General features: G+C 48.9%; 1 protein-coding gene across 1 annotated transcript in view; it reads right to left on the minus strand.

Annotated features, from left to right (window-relative positions):
- Nucleotides 1–24,775, minus strand: part of LOC137537289 (zinc finger protein 850-like) — a 347,039-nt gene that overhangs the window by 105,198 nt on the left and 217,066 nt on the right. Inside the window, exons 2-4 of the mRNA XM_068259367.1 lie at nucleotides 23,447–24,645; nucleotides 23,236–23,373; nucleotides 1,217–1,354 (exon numbers count right to left, since the gene is read on the minus strand). Of these exons, the coding sequence (XP_068115468.1) occupies nucleotides 1,217–1,354; nucleotides 23,236–23,373; nucleotides 23,447–24,645 (1,475 nt within the window). The remainder of the gene's footprint in view (nucleotides 1–1,216; nucleotides 1,355–23,235; nucleotides 23,374–23,446; nucleotides 24,646–24,775) is intronic.

Below are 24,775 nucleotides of genomic sequence, written 5' to 3' on the forward strand. Positions count from 1 at the left end.
TGTATTGGGGGCACCTACCTACCTAGCTAGCCTATACTGGTGGCAACTATATTGGCTACCTATATTGGAGGCACCTACCTAATTAACCTATACTTGGGGCACCTACCTAACCTATGCTGGGGGCAACTATTCTGGCTACTTATATTTGCCCACTGCCTTACGGTTACAGTTACATTACAGTTACCCCCACCCATGTGACGTCATGTCCACACCCGATTTTTTGCCACTGCGCGCTTCGCTTTTTTTTGGGGGGGGGGTGTCGGTAAATTATCCGCACCGGGTGTCAATCACCCTAGCTACGCCACTGATGATAACGCAGTACTAACCCTACACAAGGGCATAACTCTGGTCCCAGCACTGCCTGTAAATGCATAAATCACACAGTTAGCCCTAATGAAGGATCCTGTACCACAATATGGGTTATTAATGAGGGCAATAGTACAGAGGAATGCAGCCAGTATGATAGATACGTATAGGGTTTCTAGCCCTGCAAGCATATAGGTGTGCACACATACTGAAAGATAAGATATCCACCTCCCTATCCACATGCTGTGCAGCCAGAAAGCCAGCATAGAGATCGCTATCTCTGTAATCTTCAGAAGCATTCCTTGCTAATGCCTGCTACACACCATGCAATTCTGCGTCAGACAGATGGGTGGAATCAATTATTTACAACAGGTCCAATCTTATCTCCGATCATTTTTCTGACCAATTTTGTGTTGTAGTGATTGGAAAATAGATCAGAAAAACTATCGGAAATCAGATCACACCTGTCGAAAAGAATGCATTTGACACATTTATGTGACAGGACATTGCATGGTGTGTACTGGGCAAAAGCCTGTGGAAGATTTATGTTGGGCTGCAGATGAAGTCACTGTCGGTGAAGGAAGCACAGTGTGATGTGAAGCAGGTATTGTAGTGGTCTCTGCAGAGGCTCTAGGCAGTGAAACAGTTAAAGCTCTCCTGCTCTGAGAAGAACAGCTGCAGAGTGCAGGAATGCTGAGCAGACATCATGCTGCTGGGTGCTGGATGGTGAGGCTGTGAGGAGGAGATCTCAGCTGCAGATTCCAGGAATGCTGAGCAGACATCATGCTGCTGGGTGCTGGATGGTGAGGCTGCCTGTGTGGAGGAGATCTCAGCTGCAGAGTCCAGGAATGCTAAGCAGACATCATGCTGCTGGGTGCTGGATGGTGAGTCTGTACAGAGGAGATCTCACCTGCAGAGTCCAGGAATGCTGAGCAGACATCATGCTGCTGGATGCTGGATGGTGAGGCTGTGAGGAGGAGATCTCAGCTGCAGAGTCCAGGAATGCTGAGCAGACATCATGCTGCTGGGTGCTGGATGGTGAGGCTGCCTGTGTGGAGGAGATCTCAGCTGCAGAGTCCAGGAATGCTAAGCAGACATCATGCTGCTGGGTGCTGGATGGTGAGGCTGTGAGGAGGAGATCTCAGCTGCAGAGTCCAGGAATGCTGAGCAGACATCATGCTGCTGGGTGCTGGATGGTGAGGCTGCCTGTGCGGAGGAGATCTCAGCTGCAGAGTCCAGGAATGCTGAGCAGGCATCATGCTGCTGGGTGCTGGATGGTGAAGCTGCCTGTGTGGAGGAGATCTCAGCTGCAGAGTCCAGGAATGCTGAGCAGGCATCATGCTGCTCGGTGCTGGATGGTGAGTCTGTGCGGAGGAGATCTCAGCTCCAGAGTCCAGGAATGCTGAGCAGACATCATGCTACTGGGTGCTAGATGGTGAGGCTGTGCAGAGGAGATCTCAGCTGCAGAGTCCAGGAATGCTGAGCAGACATCATGCTGCTGGGTGCTGGATGGTGAGCCTGTGCGGAGGAGATCTCAGCTGCAGAATCCAGGAATGCTGAGCAAATGTCATGCTGCTGGGTGCTGGATGGTGAGGCTGCCTGTGCGGAGGAGATCTCAGCTGCAGAGTCCAGGTCTAACTGAAGTTAGTGCAGAGTGCAGAGTCCAACTGAAGTTAGTTGTAGTCCGTGTAGTTGTCAGTGACAGTGTAAAGTGCTAGTGTGATTTTAGTGCTGTATTACTGTATTTGATACTGGTATTTATCTAGCCAGCCAGTGATTAACTTAAGTTACTTTTAGTCAGTGACATTGTGCTGTGCCAGTGTGCAGTTACTGTGCTGTGCGTAGTGCAGGCAGGCACGTGTTCACTGATTTTAGTGCTTGATTACTGTATTTGATACTTTTATTTCTATTTGTATTGTTTTGAGTACTTGTGCCATCTGTGCATTTTTTGTTTTCTTTTCTGTCTGTTTAAAAAAATAAATCAATAAATAAAGCTCCCTGTTATACTCCGTCTCTCCCCACACATACCGTATATTTGACAGTAAAAAGCAGCGCACTTTCCACCTTCAAATATTGTGTATAGAGAATGTCTGGTAGGGGCCGAGGCAAGAGAGGGAATGCCATCTGCACCGCCACATATGGGACTGGTCCACTGCTAGTGAGAAGGCACTCAGCTGTAGGGATGGAGCAGAGAGGAGTCCAGCAGCAGCACCGCTACCGCCGTTGGCAACCATTTTCAGCACCTTAGGTCATGGTGTGGCCATTCAGGAGAGTCAGTCAGAGGCAGTGGTGGAGATGATGGCGGAGCAGCAGCCCATTATGTGTACCCAGACTTCCACTGTGACCAGCACTCCCAGCAGCAGCAGCAGCAGGCAACGCCCCCCGCTTGCTGTGACATCCGCCCCAGCAGCCAGTGGTCAGACCTGCAATGAGAGCATTCTGCCCTTCAGGCTGGTGTCTGGAAGCGTCTTGATGGCTGCCATTGAGGAGATCATGGGGCCTGATATGGAGGAGGTTGTGCTCAGGCCAGCAGCACAAGCACATTTTGGATGAGGAGGGGTTTGTGTTAGTGTTGATCGAACACCCAGCTGTTCGGGTCGGGTCAGCCGAACATCATCCAGATGTTCGGTATATTCGGCCGAACACCGAACCCTATTGAAGTCTATGGGGACCCGAGCCGTGTGGGACCGCAGAGCTGGAGGGATAGCGGGCAGGAAGGGGGTATTGGGCCTAGCGGTGGGGAGGGGAGATGGTTGGGGGGTCAGGAGACGAGCTGTTTCCTGACGATGAGGATGATTGAGGACTGTCCTTATGTGCCTGAGGCCCCGGAAGGCAGCTCGGAGGAGGATGAGGCACAGGAACGTAGGATATTGTATCGCCTAGTGTTGGGCGAACATCTAGATGTTCGGGTTCGGGCCGAACAGGCCGAACATGGCCGCGATGTTCGGGTGTTCGACCCGAACTCCGAACATAATGGAAGTCAATGGGGACCCGAACTTTTGTGCTTTGTAAAGCCTCCTTATATGCTACATACCCCAAATTTACAGGGTATGTGCACCTTGGGAGTGGGTACAAGAGGAAAAAAAAATTTAGCAAAAAGAGCTTATAGTTTTTGAGAAAATCGATTTTAAAGTTTCAAAGGGAAAACTGTCTTTTAAATGCGGGAAATGTCTGTTTTCTTTGCACAGGTAACATGCTTTTTGTCGGCATGCAGTCATAAATGTAATACATATAAGAGGTTCCAGGAAAAGGGACCGGTAATGCTAACCCAGCAGCAGCACACGTGATGGAACAGGAGGAGGGTGGCGCAGGAGGAGAAGGCCACGCTTTGAGACACAACAACCCAGGCCTTGCATGAGGACAAGAAGCGTGCGGATAGCATGCTTTGTACCACCATGCAGTCATAAATGTAATAAAGATAAGTGGTTCAATAAACAGGGACCACGCGGCAACGCTAACCCAGCAGCAGCACACGTGATGGAACAGGAGGAGGCGCAGGAGGAGAAGGCCACGCTTTGTGAGACACAACAACCCAGGCCTTGCATGAGGACAAAAAGCGTGCGGATAGCATGCTTTGTACCGCCATGTAGTCATAAATGTAATAAAGATAAGAGGTTCAATAAACAGGGACCACGCGGCAACGGTAACCCAGCAGCAGCAGCAGCACACGTGATGGAACAGGAGGAGGCGCAGGAGGAGAAGGCCACGCTTTGTGAGACACAACAACCCAGGCCTTGCATGAGGACAAAAAGCGTGCGGATATAGCAGCAATGCTTTTTGCCGCCATGCAGTCATAAATGTAATACAGATGAGAGGTTCAATAAACAGGGACCGGAAACGCTAAACCATCCCAGATGTTCATCGGTCATGTTACTTGGTTGGGGTCCAGGAGTGTTGCGTAGTCGTTTCCAATCCAGGATTGATTCATTTTAATTTGAGTCAGACGGTCTGCATTTTCTGTGGAGAGGCGGATACGCCGATCTGTGATGATGCCTCCGGCAGCACTGAAACAGCGTTCCGACATAACGCTGGCTGCCGGGCAAGCCAGCACCTCTATTGCGTACATTGCCAGTTCGTGCCAGGTGTCTAGCTTCATGCCCGGTTTCAGGTCCAGCGGTGCCAGCCACAAATCCGTCTGTTCCTTTATTCCCCTCCAAATTTCCTCCCCTGTGTGCTGCTTATCCCCAAGGCAGATCAGCTTCAGCAACGCTTGCTGACGCATGCCAACAGCTGTGCTGCACTGCTTCCACGATCCTACTGCTGCTGGTGCTGGGTTAGCATTTCCGGATGAGGTACAGCTTTGAGATGCGTTGGAGGAGAAGGAGTCAGAGAGGTAGGTGCTGCTGTTGTTATCCAGCTGTTTGCGGCGTGGGCAACACCCGCGCCGTAGCAGGTGAGGAATCGCTGCCAGGCTCCACAAGGTTCACCCAGTGCGCGGTAAGGGAGATGTATCGACCCTGGCCGAACGCACTCGTCCAGGTGTCAGTGGTGAGGTGAACCTTGCAGGCAACGGCATTCTTCAAGCTTCGGGTTATTTAGCTGACCACGTGCTCATGCAACTCAGGCACTGCAGAGCGCGCAAAGTGGTAGCGGCTGGGAACCACGTAACGTGGGATGGCCACTGACATCATGCCCTTGAAGCTGTTTGTCTCCACCACTCGATATGGCAGCATTTCGCAGGCCAGAAGCTTGGCTATGCTGGCTGGCTGTTACTGCCACGGCCCGGGGGTCATTTGCTGGCAATTTCCTCTTGTGCTCAAACATCTCAGAAACAGACAACTCAACCGTAGCGCTGCACACCGAAGGGCTGTTGGTTGTTGTGTTTGATGAACACTGGGAGACCTCAAGAGCACTAGTCCGGAAAGTGACAGTGTCAGCATCGTCTGATGTTTGTGAATGTTGTGAACCACGCAATGGCTGGGCTACTGCTGCTGCTGAGGCGGGTCTGGTGGTGAGTCTGGTGAACCCAAGGGAGGCAGTGTTGCTGGTGGTACCCTGTCCTGCCGCGTTTGCCCACAGAGTGGGATGTTTGGATAGAATGTGGCGGCTCATGCTGGTGGTGGAGAGGTTGTTAATACTTTTCCCCCTGCTCAGGCGGGTCTTGCACACCTTGCAAATCGCCATGGTAACATCCTCAGTGCAGTCTTCAAAGAAAGCCCAGACTTTAACTGGCTGAGGACTCGGACCTCGTGCGTGATGTGCTGGTGCTGCTTAACCCACTGCTGGACGCTTGAGAGGTCATCCAAGTAATTATCTGGTCCTGTTCTTTTGGATCTGTGAGGGTTGTTGTCCTGGACAACATGGGCAGTATTGAGTGGGTTTTCTTGGGTGCTCCCCTGTGGCCTGTACGTGAACCGTCAGGGGAAACACCTCTTCCCTTGCCCCTCCCTCTTTCACCGGATTTCTTCCTCATTTCACTTATCCTTAAAGTACACGCTGACTGGCAGCAGTACAGTGGCAGTACAGAAATGCTATACAGTGGTGGGTGAGCGGTGTACCACTATTGTCAGCAGTGACACAGAGCACAATGCTATACAGTGGCGGGTGAGCGGTGTACTACTGTTCCCAGCAGACACAGAGTGGAAGTAAACACAATGCTATATAGTGTGGCTGAGCCGTGTACACAGAGTGGCATTAAACACAATGCTATATAGTCTGCTATATAGTCACCCCGAACAGGGTGATGTTCTGCAGAACCCAAACAGTGGCAAACACTGTTCGCCCAACACTACTGGGAGGGAACGCAGATTTTAGTACCTAAACACACGATACAACATGTTTTCCGGGGTCGGACTCTGAGGCACATACAGATGGTCCCGATCATCATCCTCATCATACAACTCTTCTCCTGAGTCTGACCCACCCACCACCTCTGCCACCCCAACATCCCCAGACACAGACCCCTCATCGTCCTCAACATTAACTTGGGATGCTGGCCTGAGCCAGACCTCCTCCTCCACATCAGGCCCCATCATCTCCTCAATGGCAGCCCTCATTAATCGCTCTGGCGACGGACTGATGGACACAACGTTCTCCTCCGGGGAGGGCTGCTGCTGACCACTGGCTGCTGGGGTGGATGTTATAGCTTGCGTGGGGCGTTGGCTGTTGCTGTTGTTGGGAGTGCTGCTCACAGCGGAGGTCTCTGGGGAACTCATGTTGAGCTCATATAGTGGTTGACGGTGAGTGGAGTATTACTGATCCCAGCAATATACACACTGACTGGCAGAGTACGCAATGCTATATAGTGTGGCTGAGCGGTGTACACAGAGTGGCAGTAAACACAATGCTATATAGTCTGGCTGAGCGAGCGGTGTACTACTGTTCCCAGCAGAATCAGAGTGGCAGTAAACAATGGTATATAGTCTGGCTGAGCGGTGTACACAGAGTGTCAGTAAACAATGGTATATAGTCTGGCTGAGCGGTGTACACACAATGCTATATAGTCTGCTATATAGTGTCAGTAAACAATGGTATATAGTCTGGCTGAGCGAGCGGTGTACTACTGTTCCCAGCAGAATCAGAGTGGCAGTAAACAATGGTATATAGTCTGGCTGAGCGGTGTACACAGAGTGTCAGTAAACAATGGTATATAGTCTGGCTGAGCGAGCGGTGTACTACTGTTCCCAGCAGAATCAGAGTGGCAGTAAACAATGGTATATAGTCTGGCTGAGCGGTGTACACAGAGTGTCAGTAAACAATGGTATATAGTCTGGCTGAGCGGTGTACACAGAGTGTCAGTAAACAATGGCATATAGTCTGGCTGAGCGGTGTACACACAATGCTATATAGTCTGCTATATAGTGTCAGTAAACAATGGTATATAGTCTGGCTGAGCGAGCGGTGTACTACTGTTCCCAGCAGAATCAGAGTGGCAGTAAACAATGGTATATAGTCTGGCTGAGCGGTGTACACAGAGTGTCAGTAAACAATGGTATATAGTGTGGCTGAGTGGTGTACACAGAGTGTCAGTAAACAATGGTATATAGTCTGGCTGAGCGGTGTACACAGAGTGTCAGTAAACAATGGTATATAGTCTGGCTGAGCGAGCGGTGTACTACTGTTCCCAGCAGAATCAGAGTGGCAGTAAACAATGGTATATAGTCTGGCTGAGCGGTGTACACAGAGTGTCAGTAAACAATGGTATATAGTGTGGCTGAGTGGTGTACACAGAGTGTCAGTAAACAATGGTATATAGTCTGGCTGAGCGGTGTACACAGAGTGTCAGTAAACAATGGTATATAGTCTGGCTGAGCGAGCGGTGTACTACTGTTCCCAGCAGAATCAGAGTGGCAGTAAACAATGGTATATAGTCTGGCTGAGCGGTGTACACAGAGTGTCAGTAAACAATGGTATATAGTGTGGCTGAGTGGTGTACACAGAGTGTCAGTAAACAATGGTATATAGTCTGGCTGAGCGGTGTACACAGAGTGGCAGTAAACACAATGCTATATACTCTGGCTGAGCGAGCGGTGTACTACTGTTCCCAGCAGACACAGAACAGTAAACAGAATGCTATATAGTGTGGCTGAGCGAGCGGTGTACCACTATTCCCAGCAGACACAGAACAGTGAACAGAATGCTATATAGTGTGGCTGAGCGAGCGGTGTACCACTATTCCCAGCAGACACAGAACAGTGAACAGAATGCTATATAGTGTGGCTGAGCGAGCGGTGTACCACTATTCCCAGCAGACACAGAACAGTGAACAGAATGCTATATAGTGTGGATGAGCGAGCGGTGTACCACTATTCCCAGCAGACACAGAACAGTAAACAGAATGCTATATAGTGTGGCTGAGCGAGCGGTGTACCACTATTCCCAGCAGACACAGAACAGTGAACAGAATGCTATATAGTGTGGCTGAGCGAGCGGTGTACCACTATTCCCAGCAGACACAGAACAGTGAACAGAATGCTATATAGTGTGGCTGAGCGAGCGGTGTACTACTGTTCCCAGCAGACACAGAACAGTACACAGAATGCTATATAGTGTGGCTGAACGAGCGGTGTACTACTGTTCCCAGCAGACACAGAACAGTACACAGAATGCTATATAGTGTGGCTGAACGAGCGGTGTACCACTATTCCAAGCAGACACAGAACAGTGAACAGAATGCTATATAGTGTGGCTGAGCGAGCGGTGTACCACTATTCCCAGCAGACACAGAGTGGCAGTAAACAGAATGCTATATAGTGTGGCTGAGCGAGGTACACAGAGTGGCAGTAAACAGAATGCTATATAGTGTGGCTGAGCAAGCGGTGTACTACTATTCCCAGCAGACACAGAGTGGCAGTAAACAGAATGCTATATAGTGTGGCTGAGCGAGGTACACAGAGTGGCAGTAAACAGAATGCTGAGCGAGCGGTGTACTACTATTCCCAGCAGCGACACACAATGACTGGGGGGGACCCTGGCTAGCGTGGCTGGAGCGCGAACTACCCTGCCTGCCTACCCAAAGCTAAACCCACAGACAAATGGCGGAGATATGACGTGGTTCGGGTATTTATTTACCCGAACCACGTGACAGTTCGGCCAATCAGAGCGCGTTCGGGTCCGAACCACGTGACCCGTTCGGCCAATCACAGCGCTAGCCGAACGTTCGGGGAACGTTCGGCCATGCGCTCTTAGTTCGGCCATATGGCCGAACGGTTTGGCCGAGCACCGTCAGGTGTTCGGCCGAACTCGAACATCACCCGAACAGGGTGATGTTCTGCAGAACCCGAACAGTGGCGAACACTGTTCGCCCAACACTAGTATCGCCACATGTCAGGCAGGGGCAGGTCCAGCAGTGGGCGTGGAACACAGGCCACTGCTTCAGCTGGCACCACCATCACCAGCACCACCACACAACCCCCAACCCGAGGGAGAGCCGCCGCACCCACTTCGTACCGTAGGGGGTGTTTACCTCCTCAATATGGAATTATTTCTATTTGTCCACCCTGGATGTAAGCTATGCAGTGTGTAACTCCTGCAAAAAAAATCTTGAGCCGTGGCTGCAACGTGGCCAAGATGGGTACCTCATCCCTCCAGGCCCATCTGAGGACCCAGCACCAGAATGATTTTGCAGAGTTTAAGAGGCTGAAGGACCAGGAAGGGGGTGGTCAGAGCAGGAGACCAACCATGTGGCATTCAGGAGCAGCAGCAGCATCATCATCCCTCCCTCATGGTCGTCAAACCACAGCAGCACAACAACGCACTTCTTCCTCCATTGCGCTCTCGGCAGCTCTCATTGGCCTCCTCTGCTCCCTCCTCAGCGTCCAGGACAGGGGGACATGAAGTGGCTGGGAATTTTAGTTATGCCTGCCTTTCCAACGCAAGTTAGAACCTACTCCTAATTGGCCTGGTTCATTTAATGTTTTGCTGTGGTGCCACCCATCATGTCCCATGGCCTCATATGCTGCTGCTGCTGCCACACACTACTCCTCCTGCTGCAGCATTTTACCTACTGCAGTTCTCACCGTCAGGGTCCACGGATGCTTTTGGGCAAAATTATGATGCTGTGGTACCACCAGTGAGGTGCAATGGTCTTCTGTGCTGCCGCTGACTGCTTAACAGGGATGCTCGGATACCCAAGCATTATTATCCGGGTTGATTCGGATCTGGATAGTAAACTATCTGGATAAATGTGGATATTCGAATTTGAACCATTCCGGGATCCGCATAGATCCGGATATCCGAACCCATCATCCGGGTTAATCTGCGCAACCTTGACCCCAATGTACTAGCCACACCCCTCCACTCCCTCTCCTCCTCCCTCCCCAGCCTAACCTGCCCCAATGAAGCGGCAGCTCAATACAACAGTAACCTCTCTGCAGCCTTAGACCAGGCTGCTCCCCTGACCTTTCGTACCAACTGTCGCCCCAACCCCCAACCTTAGCACACTGCCCTCACAAAAAAACTACAAAATGAGACACGAGCTGCAGAACGCAAATGGAGGAAATCCCGCCACAACCAAGATTTCCTGGGATACAAGACCAAGTTGCAGATGTACCATACTGCGCTCGCTGATAGCAAACAGATATACTTCACTCGCTTGATCGCTACCCAAGCTTCCAACCCCTATCGTCTTTTTGCCACCTTCAATGCCCTACTCAACCCCACACCTCCCCCCCCCAACCTCCACCCTCTCAGCCACTGACCTATCAAACTACTTTATCAACAAAATTACAACCATCCGGAGGGATATTTCTCTCCTCCACTCCATCGCCCCCGCCTCCCCACCACATCCGACTCCTGCCTCTTTCTCCTCCCTTACCTCCTTCAATCCTGTCACGTTGGCGGAAGTCAACCAGCTGCTGGCAACTTCACCTGCCACTTTCTGCCCCCTAGAGCTGGTCCCATCTGATTCTCCGCCCACATTTTTCTGATCTGGCCCCCGTCCTCACCCACCTGTTCAACCTCTCCTTCTCCACCAGCATCTTCCCCTCCGTATTCAAACAGACCACTGTGCTTCCCCTGCTAAAGAAATCTTCACTTGACCCTGCTCTGCCATCCAACTACCGCCCAATCTCTCTCCTCCCTTTTGCCTCGAAAATTCTTGAACGCCTGGCCCACCAACACCTGACCAACTTCTTTAATTCCAACTCCCTTCTCGATCCTCTGCAATCTGATTTTCGCACAGCCCATTCTACAGAAACAGCCCTCACCAAAGTGGTCAATGACCTTGCCCTTGCCAATGCTGAAGGTAAATACTCCATCCTGCTCCTCCTGGACCTCTCCTCGGCATTTGACACTGTCGACCACTCCCTCCTCCTCCACTCCCTGAAGTTAATGGGCTTTCAGGACCTAGCCTTAGCCTGGATCTCCTCCCTCTCCAACCGCTCCTTCACAACATTTTTCAATGGCTCCTCATCCACTCCTACACCCCTCTCAGTTGATGTTCCTCAAGGTTCCGTCCTAGGACCACTACTCTTCTCACTCTATACTACCTCATTTGGCAAAATTATCTCCTCCATTGGTATCAATTACCACCTGTATGCCGATGACACCCAGATATACCTCCACACCCCAGATCTCTCCTCCTCTACCATAGACAAAGTCTCCGCCTGCCTCTCATCCATTTACTCCTGGTTGGCCGCCAGGTACCTGAAGCTTAATTTGGACAAGACTGAGCTTCTAATATTCCCACCTTGCACAGCTGCACCCCTCCCAGACCTGCACATCACTGTTGAAAATACTACCATCCGCCCTACCTCCCAAGCCCGCTGTCTAGGCGTTACCCTGGACTCTGAACTTTCCTTTACACCCCACATCCAAGGTATTGCCAGATCCTGCAACTTCCACCTCCACAACATCTTCAAGTTCCACTCCTACCTGTCCCCTGACACCACTAAACTCCTTATCCACGCCCTTGTCATCTCCCGCCTAGACTACTGCAATTCTCTTTTGTCTGGCCTCCCCTCTAACCGTACTGCCCCACTTCAATTGGTAATGAATGCGGCAGCCAGACTGATACATTCTTCTCAGCGCAGCACCTCTACAACTTCGCTCTGTAAAGCCGTACACTGGCTCCCCATCAGCTTTAGGATCAATTTCAAAATCTTGTGCTTGGCCTACAAATTAGTGCACAAGACCTGCCCGACCTACATCTCTGATCTGGTCCACAGGCACATACCAGCCCGCCTCCTCCAATCCTCCAATGACCTGCGCCTAGTCACACCACGCATATCTCAGTCACATGCACGATTGCAGGACTTCACCAGGGCTGCCCCTACTCTCTGGAACTCACTCCCACCAGCCATCAGACTCGCCCCTACCTTTAATACCTTCAAACAAGCTCTCAAGACTCACCTTTTCACGCTCGCATACCCCCCTACACCAGCACCATAATATGTCCTGTTAGACACCCTCTCAAAAGATGCACCTATTGTCTCCACCCCCACCCTTTAGATTGTAAGCCTCTGGCAGGGCCCTCCTCCCTTAGTGTTTCCAGCTTGATTATGCAATCTTACTCACAACCACCCCTCTTGTAGACTCGAACAGTCTCTATCTTGACCTATGACACTGTATTGTTATCAAATCATTGCAAGATCTTGTTTTTTTGTGAGTTTCCTGTATGTTCTACCTTGTATGTTACCCCATTTATCTATTGTGCAGCGCTGCGTAATATGTTGGCGATTTATAAATACAATAAATAATAATAATAATAATAATAAAATCCAGGTATCCGGATTGAAAACCGGAAGTGGCCTTTAAATTGCTTCCAAAACGTCTTTTATAGTAAATGATGCACGAAGCATCATGTTTTTTTAAAAGAAAAACAGTAATTGTTTATGTGGGGAGTTATAATAGAAAAAAAAATGGCTGTAAATTAAAATCAGGAGGTTCCAAACAGTGGTCGTGCAGCCCACATTGTGTCCAAAGTCCAACGCACAACTAGGACATCACAGTTTTCAGCCGCGACACCTCAAAAAAATTACGCAGCAATTGTGTTTTGGGTTAAATATAGGTGGTAGCAGCAGTGGCCTGTGGCACCCTGGCGGTGGGAGCAGCACAGGCAGCAGTAGCAGGGCAATTCAGCAGCAGGTGTAACATGTGCCAGGAGCATGCCGGAGATTGTACCATGGCACATCGCGTTGGTACCACAGCTGTAAAAATATTGTGAACCAATCTTAGTTAGTAATAGTTAACAATCAGCAGGAGCCAGGAGGTTGTGGTGGTAAAGGGTGGTAAGACAGGCATAGTGATCCCCAGCCACTTCATGTCCCCCTGTTGCCAACAACAGGAAAAGACTTGCCCAACAGGGTCTGGTGGCATTTCTTGCTTGCACGAGAAGTGGTGGAGGGAGCAGAGGAGGCCACTGAGGACTGGCTGCCTGAACAGGCCTCAGTGTTTGCAGGAGTGGCAGAGGGGGTTCTGGTGCTCTGAGTCTAACCACTGCCAGTGCCAGCTTGCTTCAGCCTCTTGAACTCCTCATGCTCAACAAAATGTTTTTTGGACAGATGGGTGATGAAGCTGGAGGTGCCATACTTGGAGGGGTCACAACCTCTACTCAGCTTTAGTTTGCGCACATTGCATACAGCAAACTTGCTGTCCAATGAGGGCAGAGTGAAAATCCGCCAGATTAGGAACATGAAGATTGAATGGGATGCTGCGGCTTTTCTCCCTGTGGTGGTTGGGGGTTGAGTGGGGCGGCTGGTGGTAGTGGCAGAAGATGAAGCAGCAGGCTGTGGGTCCCGCATTCCACGCCCACTGCTGCTCCTGCCACTGTCTGCAATGCTGATCCTCCGTGCCAAATCCACAGACGCATCCTCCTCCTCAGACTCAGAGCTGACATCCCCTTCCTGTCGATGGTAATTACGGTCCTTCATTTCATCATCAACATAATACTCCCCCTCCTCAAACAACTGCTGCTGGGATGATGACCCCCAAACTCCTCTTCTGCTGCCACATGCAAGAACCTGCCCCCCCCAACCACCATCTGCATCTGTGACTTCTTCACGTAGCCCAATGCACCCAGAATATCCTCCTCAAACTCTCAGCTGGTAACAGCCCTGCTGATTGTGATCGGGGTGCCTGGAGTGAAAAGCGCGCTCACTGAGGGTAGGCTGCCCACTGGGGTTGACGTGATGACCGAGTCCCCAGGAACTGCTGGGTGGCTGCTGCTGCTCCTGTGAACAGGAGTGCTGGTGGGGGTGGAGGTCCCTGTTGTAGAGCTGGTGGTGGCCTGCTCATCCATCATCAGCTGGAAAATGGCCACTACACACTGCTGCGTCTCTGCAGCGTTACTACCCCTAACAGCTGGACTGCCAGTGGCTAGCGGCGGAATGGACACTGACGCGGCAGAACTGCTGATGGTGGCCGCAATGTTGCTCCCTCTCCTTTTGGCCTTGTTGCCCCTCCCCCGGCTGCCAGTGCCAGCAGACATAGTACAACTTATATGTGATGTCACCAGATGATGTAGGGTACTTGTACTTTATTAAAATCGGGGTTGGACTTTCAAGAAAATCAGCACGGAGTGACAGACAGCAGAGGACAGACTGTGCACATTAACGGTCTATCTGTCACGCTGACACTGCTCAGCACAGCAGCACTGCAGTAATATGTAGTAGGCTAACACAGTACTACTCTAACAACTAACTGCACTGCAGTACTAACTACACAATAACACGGTAATCCTATTCCCTAACCTATACTGTAGCTAAGGCTAATAGCAGGCAAGCAGCAGCAGGCCTGGCCTGCACACACACAGGACCTAACTAGCAGCTGCTGCAGTACAGAGTCTGACTGTCACTGACTGAAATCACAAAATTACACAAGCTAGCTAACTAAAAAACAATAAAATAGTGGTATAGTACAGGTGTTTATGTGCAAAAACGCTAGGTTTTATCACAGTAATACAGCACTTGCTTAGCCAACACCACTGGAGATGTCTCTCAGTGGGCAGTCACAGCAAGGACGATTTTGTCAGTAATCCTGCGCTTACCAGCTCAATTGATGTTTCCTCGGCTGGCAGCGCATCTGGCACTTCCGGTGCGGCCGGCCGCATCGGCGGGGATGATGTCAACAGCGTGTCTGCAGGCATCCGGCCCCATGATGCTCGGACTGAAAGTGAGGGCGGACGCATGCGCTGGCAGCGTCGCTCCTCTTATGCTCTCAGGAAGCGTGTCAGCTGACAGCTGGTCAGCTGACATGTAGGACTCCGCCTCCGGTTCCTGATTGGCCAAACGGCTTGGGGGTGTGTTCTCATACTTACCCGGGCTATTTAAGCTCTGTTCTAACACTTGCTCACTATCTGCTCTAGCTAACACTTCGCAGTGAAGGCTTCAGACCTTAGTCAGATCCGTGTGTGACTTGAACCAGCAGGACCCCGGGGATTCCATACTAGCTAGCCTACTATTATTATTGATTATCTGTTATACTGTATTTGACTATTGCCTGTTATCTGACTTCCCTTTGCCTAACGATTCTGTACAATTGCCTATCTGATCTGTTGCCGACCTCTGCCTGAACATTCACTTAGCCCTTGCCTGCCGATTCTGCACCTTTGCATATCTGATTGTTGCCGACCTCTGCCTGTTCACTCACATTGTATTTGCCTGCCGATTTTGTACCTTATATGTCAGATCTGTTACCGACCCTGCCTGTTGACCATTCTCATTATCTGTACTCAGTGTTAGTGCCGCCTTCTACTGACACTGTCTGTAGACGTTTCCCATTTAGAGAACGTCTGATATTTGTCAGTCTGCTAGTGCTCACATACTAGCAGATTGTTACATTACAGCAGATCCAAATCGAAATGGAAGAGCTGTGCAAGCAACTACAAGTTCTTAAGCTGGCGGTTGGTAAATTAAACACCACTGTAACCAACCAACAGCAACAGTTGGACAGTTTGTCTCCGGCTGTTCGCGGACTGCAGCCGCAGCAGCAAGTTCAAACTGCTCCACCAGTTCTCTTGGTACCTGAGCCCAAAATGCCGTTGCCGGAAAAGTTTTCGGGACATAGAAGCGATTTGCGTAACTTCAGGAATCGTTGTCAGTCCTACTTTGAAGTCAGACCTATTGCTTCTGACAATGAGCATCAGAGGGTCACCCTGGTAAAAACACTCCTGCAGGGTGATTCCCAAACTTGGGCCTATGACCTACCACCTAACCATGAGGCATTAAAATCTGTCAGTGATTTCTTTGATGCCATGGCAGCAATTTATGACGATCCTGATACAGCTGCCACTGCTGTGTGTAAGATCCGTAACCTCCGTCAGGGTCACCGTTCTGCGGAGGATTATGCGGCAGAATTTCGAAAGAGGGCTAGCGCCTCTAGGTGGGAAAACTATGCCCTTTTAGATCAATTTAGGTTTATCTGATTCAGTGTCTGAAGTCTTGATTGGGCATCCTGAGCCTAGCGCTCTGGAGGAAGCCATTGCTCTGGCCATTAAAATTGACCGTAGGATCCGCTATCACCACTAAAGTAGATCCCGGTCACTTTTACGTTCTTTTGGCTTACCTTCCAGCTCTGTCACACACTCAGACGAACCCATGCAGTTGGGACACACTAGATTGTCTGATTCGGAGAGGCAGAGAAGGAGGCAGGAGGGCATGTGGTGCAGAATGGTCTTTAGAAGTCGGTAAACTGCTCCGCCTAGGTTCTGTCAGGGGTGTACCCCTAGGCGATGCACAATCACCCCAAACTTTTGATAAATTGCTGCTTCCTATTAAAGTGTCTGTGAAGGATTGTGAGTACTCTTCTCAAGCCTTCACCGATTCAGGAGCAGCTGGGAATTTTATTGATGCCAGTTTAGTGGAGGAATGGGGAATTCCCTTAATACCCATGGAGAAAAAAACTCTATGTAACTGGCATTGATGACTCTCCTATGCAAGATCAGCAGCCACTTTCTCAGACAACCTTTCTCTCATGCCAGATTGGGTTGTTTCATGTGGAGGAGATGCAATTTTATGTTTTGAAAATGTTGTCATGTTCCGTAGTTCTGGGTCTCCCTTGGTTGCAGAAACATTCTTCTCAATTTGACTGGAGCACGGGACAACTCACGTCTTGGTCTTCCTTTTGTGTTAAGAATTGTTTACAAAACCTGCCATTGCACACTCTATGTCTGTCTGCAGAGGGGGTTCCTAAACAGTATGCTCTCTTCTCTGATGTGTTTTCCCCCCAATCAGCGGACAAATTGCCTCTGCATCGTTTCTACGATTGCCCTATTGATCTACGTCCAGGTACTATGCCTCCTAGAGGTCATATCTACCCCCTGTCTGGTCCTGAAAAGAAAGCTATGAAAGACTATATCAAGGAAAACTTAGAGAAGGGTTTTATCCGCCCTTCTAGTTCTCCGGCCGAAGCAGGGTTCTTCTTTGTTCAAAAGAAAGATGGAGGTCTTAGACCGTGCATTGACTATAGGGGTCTAAATAACATCACTGTTAAGAACAAATATCCTTTGCCTCTTATTGAGGATCTGTTCTCACAAGTAGAGATGTTCCGAACGGTTCGCCCGCGAACGGTTCCAGGCGAACTTTAGGTGGTTCGTGTTCGCCAGCAAAGGTGAACTTTTGCGGAAGTTCGATTCGCCCCATAATGCTCCGTTGAGCAGAACTTTGACCCCCTACATCACAGTCAGCAGGCACATTGTCACCAATCAGACTGCACTCATCCTTGGAGCCCCCCCCCCCCCTTATAAAAGGCAAAGTTCTGCTGTAGTTTTACTCACTCGTCTGCCTACAGTAATTAGTTAAGGGACAGCTGCTGACAGACTCTGCTAGGGAGAGTTTAGTTAGGCTCTTGTAGCCTTGTACCTACCCTTCTCCCTCTCTCTCCCTCACTCCCCCTCTCTCTCCTTTACTCCCTCCCTCTCTCTCCCTCACTCCCTCTCTCTCTCCCCCTCACTCCCCCTCTCTCTCTCCCCCCCTCACTCCCTCTCTCTCTCCCTCACTCCCTCTCTCTCTCCCCCCCTCTCTCTCCCTCACTCCCTCTCTCTCTCCCTCTCTCTCTCCCTCACTCCCTCCCTCTCCCTCACTCCCTCTCTCCCTCACTCTCTTCCTCACTCCCTCTCCCTCTCACTACCTCTCTCTCGTCTTCCAGAGAATTGTAGTATTTCAAAAGCCAGCTTACATACCGTGGCTGGGAATTGAACCCAGGTCTGAGTGTGTGATAGGTAACTCACTTAAACACTATACCACCACCAACACTACATGCTGAAGCCAGCCTAGCATGTACCATTATGATCAATCCAAGAGAAAAATTAGCTTGCTTAAGGATTTGTAGCATGTCAAAAGCCAACTCACATTGGCTGGGAATAGAACCCAGGTCTGAGTGTGTGATAGGTAACTCACTTAACCACTATACCACCACCAACACTACATGCTGAAGCCAGCCTAGCATGTACCATTATGATCAATCCAAGAGAAAAATTAGCTTGCTTAAGGATTTGTAGCATGTCAAAAGCCAACTCACATTGGCTGGGAATAGAACCCAGGTCTGAGTGTGTGGTAGGTAACTCACTTAACCACTATACCACCCCCAACACCAACACTACCTGCTGAAGCCAGCCTAGCATGTACCATTATGATCAATCCAAGAGAAAAATTAGCTTGCTTAAGGATTTGTAGCATGTCAAAAGCCAACTCACATTGGCTGGGAATAGAACCCAGGTCTGAGTGTCTTTTGGAGGGAGGAAGTAAGTCTGCTGCAAGAAGTTTCGGCATGTAGTGTTGGTGGTATAATGGTTAGGATAGCAGCCTACAGAGCGGTAGGCCTGGGTTCTATTCCCAGCCAATGTGAGTTGGCTTTTGACATGCTACAAATCCTTAAGCAAGCAAAATTTTCTCTTGGATTGATCATAATAGTACATGCTAGGCTGGCTTCAGCATGTAGTGTTGGTGGTGGTATAGTGGTGAAGAGAGCTACCTACCAAGCAGTCAGACCTGGGTTCAATTCCCAGCCACGGTATGTAAGCTGGCTTTTGAAATACTACAATTCCCTGGAAGATGAGACTCTCCTCCCTCCGGGAGGAGAGAGGGAGGAGGGAGTGAGGGTAATAAAAGGAATAACAATCAGCTAGGAACAAGCCTACAAGAGCCTAACTAAACTCTCCCTAGCAGAGTCTGTCAGCAGCTGTCCCTAAACTAATTACTGTAGGCAGACGAGTGAGTAAAACTACAGGAGAACCTTGCCTTTTATAAGGGGGGGGGGTGGCTCCAGGAGTGAGTGCAGTCTGATTGGTGACAATGTGCCTGCTGACTGTGATGTAGAGGGTCAAAGTTCTGTTCAATGGAGCATTATGGGGCGAATCGAACTTCCGTAAAAGTTCGCCTTCGCCGGTGAACGCGAACCACCTAAAGTTCGCCTGGAACCATTAACGAGCGAATCATTCGGGACATCTCTAGTTCAGAGTGATGTGCAGTGTTAGTTTTCTGCCACACATAGCGTTTTGCATTTTGGCCAAAAAGTTCCATTTTGGTCTCATCTGACCAGAGCACCTTCTTCCACATGTTTGCTGTGTCCCCCACATGGCTTGTGGCAAACTGCAAACAGGACTTCTTATGCTTTTCTGTTAACAATGCCTTTCTTCTTGCCACTCTTCCATAAAGGCCAACTTTGTGCAGTGCACGACTAATAGTTGTTTATTATAGATGGGTCAATGATATTTAGCAGCGCTTTGTACCTGCATCTTATTATAGATATCCAGTTATTTACACACTGTATTATTTATAACTTTTGTCCCTCACCATCATATGGAATTTTTTGAATTCTTTGACTCTTCGTAATCATGCAGCCAACCCCGACTCTATGTGTAATCATGTCTTTTGGTGTATTGTGTTTGTTATATGTGATTTTTTGATCTTTTTTGCTACATAAATAAAGGATTATATATTTATAAATTTACTTTCACTGGTGCTTTGTGAGATGCTTTTTCTTCTGTGTTGGCCATCAGCTCTATGTAAGATGTCTGGCATTGAAGCCACAATTGTCATGGTAGGCGGAGTAACCTTGTTTACTGCTGACAAGTCCATGCATAGCCTCCATTGGTTGGTTTCCCGTACAAGATTGGCCATATCGGGCTATGTGATACTGAATTGCATGGCCTGATAATCTGCTTGTCTGGGAACTCTTGAATTATTTTACTTACCTGTTCCTGTGTACTGGATGGGGGTCCGGACCAGAAATGACCACCACATTCACCCCCCCCCCCATGCCTGTAAGACCACGCCCATAGCTACTTGGAAACGATAATAAAGGTAACGCCGGGACAATATTCAGGAAGAGCGGGATTCCCCCCCATCTGGAATCTGGGCGGCCCAGAGCATGAAGAGTGGGATGTCAGACAGTCACCTCTATTTATACATTGCTCCATGCACTCTCATAGACCTACAGCTAAGGTAATAAACTCAAACACTCTAGGAAAACAAGAAGAGAAAAGAAAGCTGAATCAGGCCTCACCATTCCAAAATATAACACTTTATTACGTATAAAGGGGAGCAAGATTCACAAAACACTAAAAACTCCTTTAAAATGACATGAAGAGAACCGGATGTGCTCCTCAGATGCAGATCTCAGCAGTCACCCCGCCTACCAGACAAGCTGCACACTAACGGGTTGATTCACTATAACCAATAGCGTGCCTAATCAGAGTTAACACACCTTATCAGAGTTAGCACGCCTTAGAGTAGCCTAGCGAGTGCTACGAACTTACGCCTGCTAACTGGCAATGACGAGAGCTCCGCCTGTCCTGCCTGAGCCCCTGCAGGTCCAATCACTTTATAGGACATTATCCCTGCACTTTGATTGGCCCAGTAAGCTGCGTCAGGAAATTTGACAGGCAGCCTATTGGGCCGAAGTACGGGGATAATGTCCTTTAAAGTGATTGGACCCGCAGGGGCTCAGGGCAGGACGGGTGGAGCTCTCGTCATTGCCAGTTAGCAGGCATATGTACGTAGCGCTCACTATGCTACTCTGATAAGGCATGTAAACTCTGATAAGGGACGCTAATTGTTATAGTGAATCAACCCTACACTGTGATCACATTCAGGCATCTGTAACATAGACTGTAAAAATAGCGCTGGCGCTGGATCTGGGCTGGCTAAGGCAGCTTTTACACTACAAACTGGCTGTATCGATGCGTCGCGCACGTCACTCCCCCATCGCACCGCTACAAACAGGCCTTCCGGGAACACCGCCTTAGTATACAGTGTTCCCTGTCTGGCATCCAGCCAAGCAGGAAGTGACATGTGCTTGCATTCGGGGATACAGAAGAGCATAGAAGCGTAATGTAACAATACGCTTCCACGCACGCCAACATGTTTAAAATCTCTGCATCGCCATAGACCAGTGATGGCTAACCTTGGCACTCCAGCTGTGACAAAACTACACATCCCATCATGCCTCTGACACCCTGATGTATGCTTAGAGCTGTCAGAGTATTGCAATGCCTCATGGGACTTGTAGTTCCACCACGGCTGGAGTGCCAAGGTTAGCCATCACTGCTCTAGACTAACATGACTTCCAGGCTGACGCAGATCACCGCAGGTCCCCACAGAAGCTGCACAGTAACGTAATTCTGCGCTAGCATTAGATCGGGCACTTCTGGTGAAGCGTACCGCATCGTGGGAAGTGTGAACTCCCCCATAGGGAATCATTTGGCTGCTGTAACCGTGCAACAGTGTGAAAGCACTCCCAATGTAATGAGCTAGAGCCTAAATCGCTGATATATTGGCTTCCATTCTGGTGGGGTTTTCAAGCAAATTACCGCATGTACCGTAATTTACCGCATACAGTAATGAGATTTGGCAATTCTGGTAGATTTTAGTGATAAATTACCGCATGTGATAGATTATGCTTTAATTTGTGCGGTAATTTGCATTAATTGTACCGAAAATCGCTATTCTCATGCAAATTAGGGAGCATGTTGGCACATCATTTACCGATCAGTGTAAGACCTGCCTGTACCTGGTGGTAAAGTCCATTTGTGTGCATTTTGCAGTTTTTAGTGGAGTCTCTACTGCTGTTTTAGTGGAGCTCCTATTCAGACTGTTTAATAGAGGAGAATATTAGAAACAAAATTCCAAATATTCACTGGATTTTGTTTTATTGGGGATGTCTATAAATATACATTGCACAGGTTGCTACATAATCAAATACAGAACATGTTGGCGCTTTATAAATCAATAAAAATAATAATAATAAATATGCTTAGTCCTCTATGTACGCATGGATCAGTTTGGGAAGGTAAGTCTATCACCACCTTCCTATATAAACTGTTATTAGTGTATATTATCCTATTATCGGTGCCTCTGGTAATATATTATCTGCCAGTTTCTGTCCACCCTTGGGGGAGGGGTGTGTCTCCCTTTTCTTCCTATCTACAGAGAGCGGCTTCTTAACCTGAGTGGAGTCAGGCCTAATCTCCCCACCCGTCCAATCAGTGATTGCCTTAGTGCTGACCCTCGCTTGTGAGTATAGTGTTTATACATTCAGCCTCTGAAAATAATCTTCCCATAATGCACTATTGCTGGCTCTCCAGTTTCCATGTTCTCTTTCTGCAAGTCTCTATGTAGCCATGTTTATCTCATCATGTCACCTCAGCTCAGGGAGTCTAACCTCCTTAGCCGTATGTCCAACACTGTGTCAGGTATGCCGCTCAAGAGGTTTTGCTGGCCTCAGGAGTCCCCCCCCCATAAAATGATTAAGTTATCCGGCTGTATAAGATGTTAGCTAGTACTAGGCTAGCTAGTGTAGGTGTCCACCACCCCCCGATTTCCTCCGACCCCCCGCTATATACTACCCAGCCTGGATCCAGTGACCGGCGCAGCCTCCCCACACAGCTCCGGTCTCTCTATGGGGAGGATCAGGTCTGCGCATGACGTCATGTACGATCCTCCCCATAGTGAAGACCGGAGCTGAGCGGGCAGGCTGGGCTGATTGCTGGAACCATCCTGGGTAATGTATTAGCGGATGGATGGGAGGGATCGGAGGCAATCAGGGCATGGTGGCCACCTATACTAGCTAACTAGCTAACCTAGTGCTAGTTAACATCTTATACAGCCGGATAATTTAATAGTTTTATGGGGGGGGGGGGGGGGGGACTCAGGCTAGCAAAACCTCCTGAGCAGCATAAAGCTCAGGAGGTTAATGCTTTACAAACCAATGCAGTGAGCAGCATGACAGAGTCCTCAGGATTCTGGGTAAATATCCTGCCATGTGCATCTAGCAAGCGATAAAACAACATTGGAAAAGAACCCTTATATACAAAATATTTCCCACACTCAGAGCAGTAATAGAGCTTCTCCCCAGTGATGAGAGAGGGATAGGCGGAACTGAACAAGCCTGTTATTGGCTGCTGCACCCCCCCCCCCTCCTCCATCCTCCCTACTGCCTGCTATGCTGGGGAAATGGAGAGCAGTATGCTGTGGCCACTTCAGGTTCACTGAAGACCGAGCTATGTTTCACTGATTCTTACATATCACCAATTTAAGATCTCTCGTGTCTTACGAGAGTCGATTGCTGTGTAAAACATTTCCCACACTCAGCATATGAATATGGCTTCTCACTAGTGTGAGATTTCTCATGTACAAGAAAATTTTCATTAACTCTAAAACATTTTTCACATTCAGCACATGAATAGGGTTTCTCACCAGTGTGAGATTTTTCATACCTGACAAGGATTGTTTTCCGAACAAAATGTTTCCCAGACTCAAAAGGCCTGACCAGTGTGAGATCTCTCATGTCTGACAAGATGTGGTTTCTGTACAAAACATTTCCCACACTCAGCACATGAATAGGGCTTCTCACCAGTGTGAGATCTCTCATGTCTAACAAGATGGTATTTCTGTACAAAACATTTCCCACACTCAGCACATGAATATGGCTTCTCAAAAGTGTGAGATCTCTCATGTTTGACAAGATGTGATTTTCGTAAAAAACATTTCCCACACTCAGCACATGAATAGGGCTTCTCACCAGTGTGAGATTTCTCATGACTGACAAGTTGTGATTTCCGTCCAAACCATTTCCCACACTCAGCACAGGGAAAGGGCTTCTCACCAGTGTGAGATCTCTCATGACTGACAAGGTATGATTTCTGTACAAAACATTTCCCACACTCAGCACATGAATATGGCTTCTCACCAGTGTGAATTCTCTCATGTGAAACAAGATTTGATTTCTGTACAAAACATTTCCCACACGCAGTACATGAATAGGTCTTATCTCCAGTATGAAATCTCTCATGTACAACAAGATGTGATTTCAGTACAAAACATTTCCCACACTCAGCACATGAATAGGGCTTCTCACCAATGTGGTATCTCTTATGTATGACAAGATAGGATTTATGTAAAAAACATTTCCCACACTCAGCACACGAATAGGGCTTCTCACCAGTGTGAGATTTCTTATGATGGATAAGGTTTGATCTCTGTACAAAACATTTCCCACACTCAGCACACAAATAGGGCTTCTCACCAGTGTGAGATCTCTCATGTTTGACAAGGTTGACTTTATGCCCATAACATTTCCCACACTCAGCACATGCATAGGGCTTCTCACCAGTGTGGGATCTCTCATGTCTGGCAAGATTTGATTTTTCCACAAAACATTTCCCACACTCAGCACATGAATATGGCTTCTCGCCAGTGTGAGATCTCTCATGTCTAACAAGCTTTGATTTCTGCACAAAACATTTCCCACACATAGAACACGAATAAGACCCTCCAGCAGGGGGAGAGCTGTGCTGGGTATGAGGCCCCTCAGAGTTAGACAGGTGAGGGGAGTCTGGGGGAATATTTGGGGTCACCAGGATATCTGCAGGAGACTCTTGTCCAGTGACATCATCATCCGCTGTACAGTCTGTGGATACAGAGAGACGAGTCTCTGAGAGGTTCCTGATGCCGGGACTCCGCGCTGCAAATAGAGAAACATCATCACTTCCTGTTAGAGAATTCTGAGGGGAGGAGCAATTATCATTAGGGAGGGTCAGTGAGCTGCTGATACCATATTTTTGGACCATAAGACGCTCCTGACCATAAGACAC

The sequence above is a fragment of the Hyperolius riggenbachi genome, chromosome 10, assembly GCF_040937935.1.
Source record: "Hyperolius riggenbachi isolate aHypRig1 chromosome 10, aHypRig1.pri, whole genome shotgun sequence".
Lineage (NCBI taxonomy): Eukaryota > Metazoa > Chordata > Amphibia > Anura > Hyperoliidae > Hyperolius > Hyperolius riggenbachi.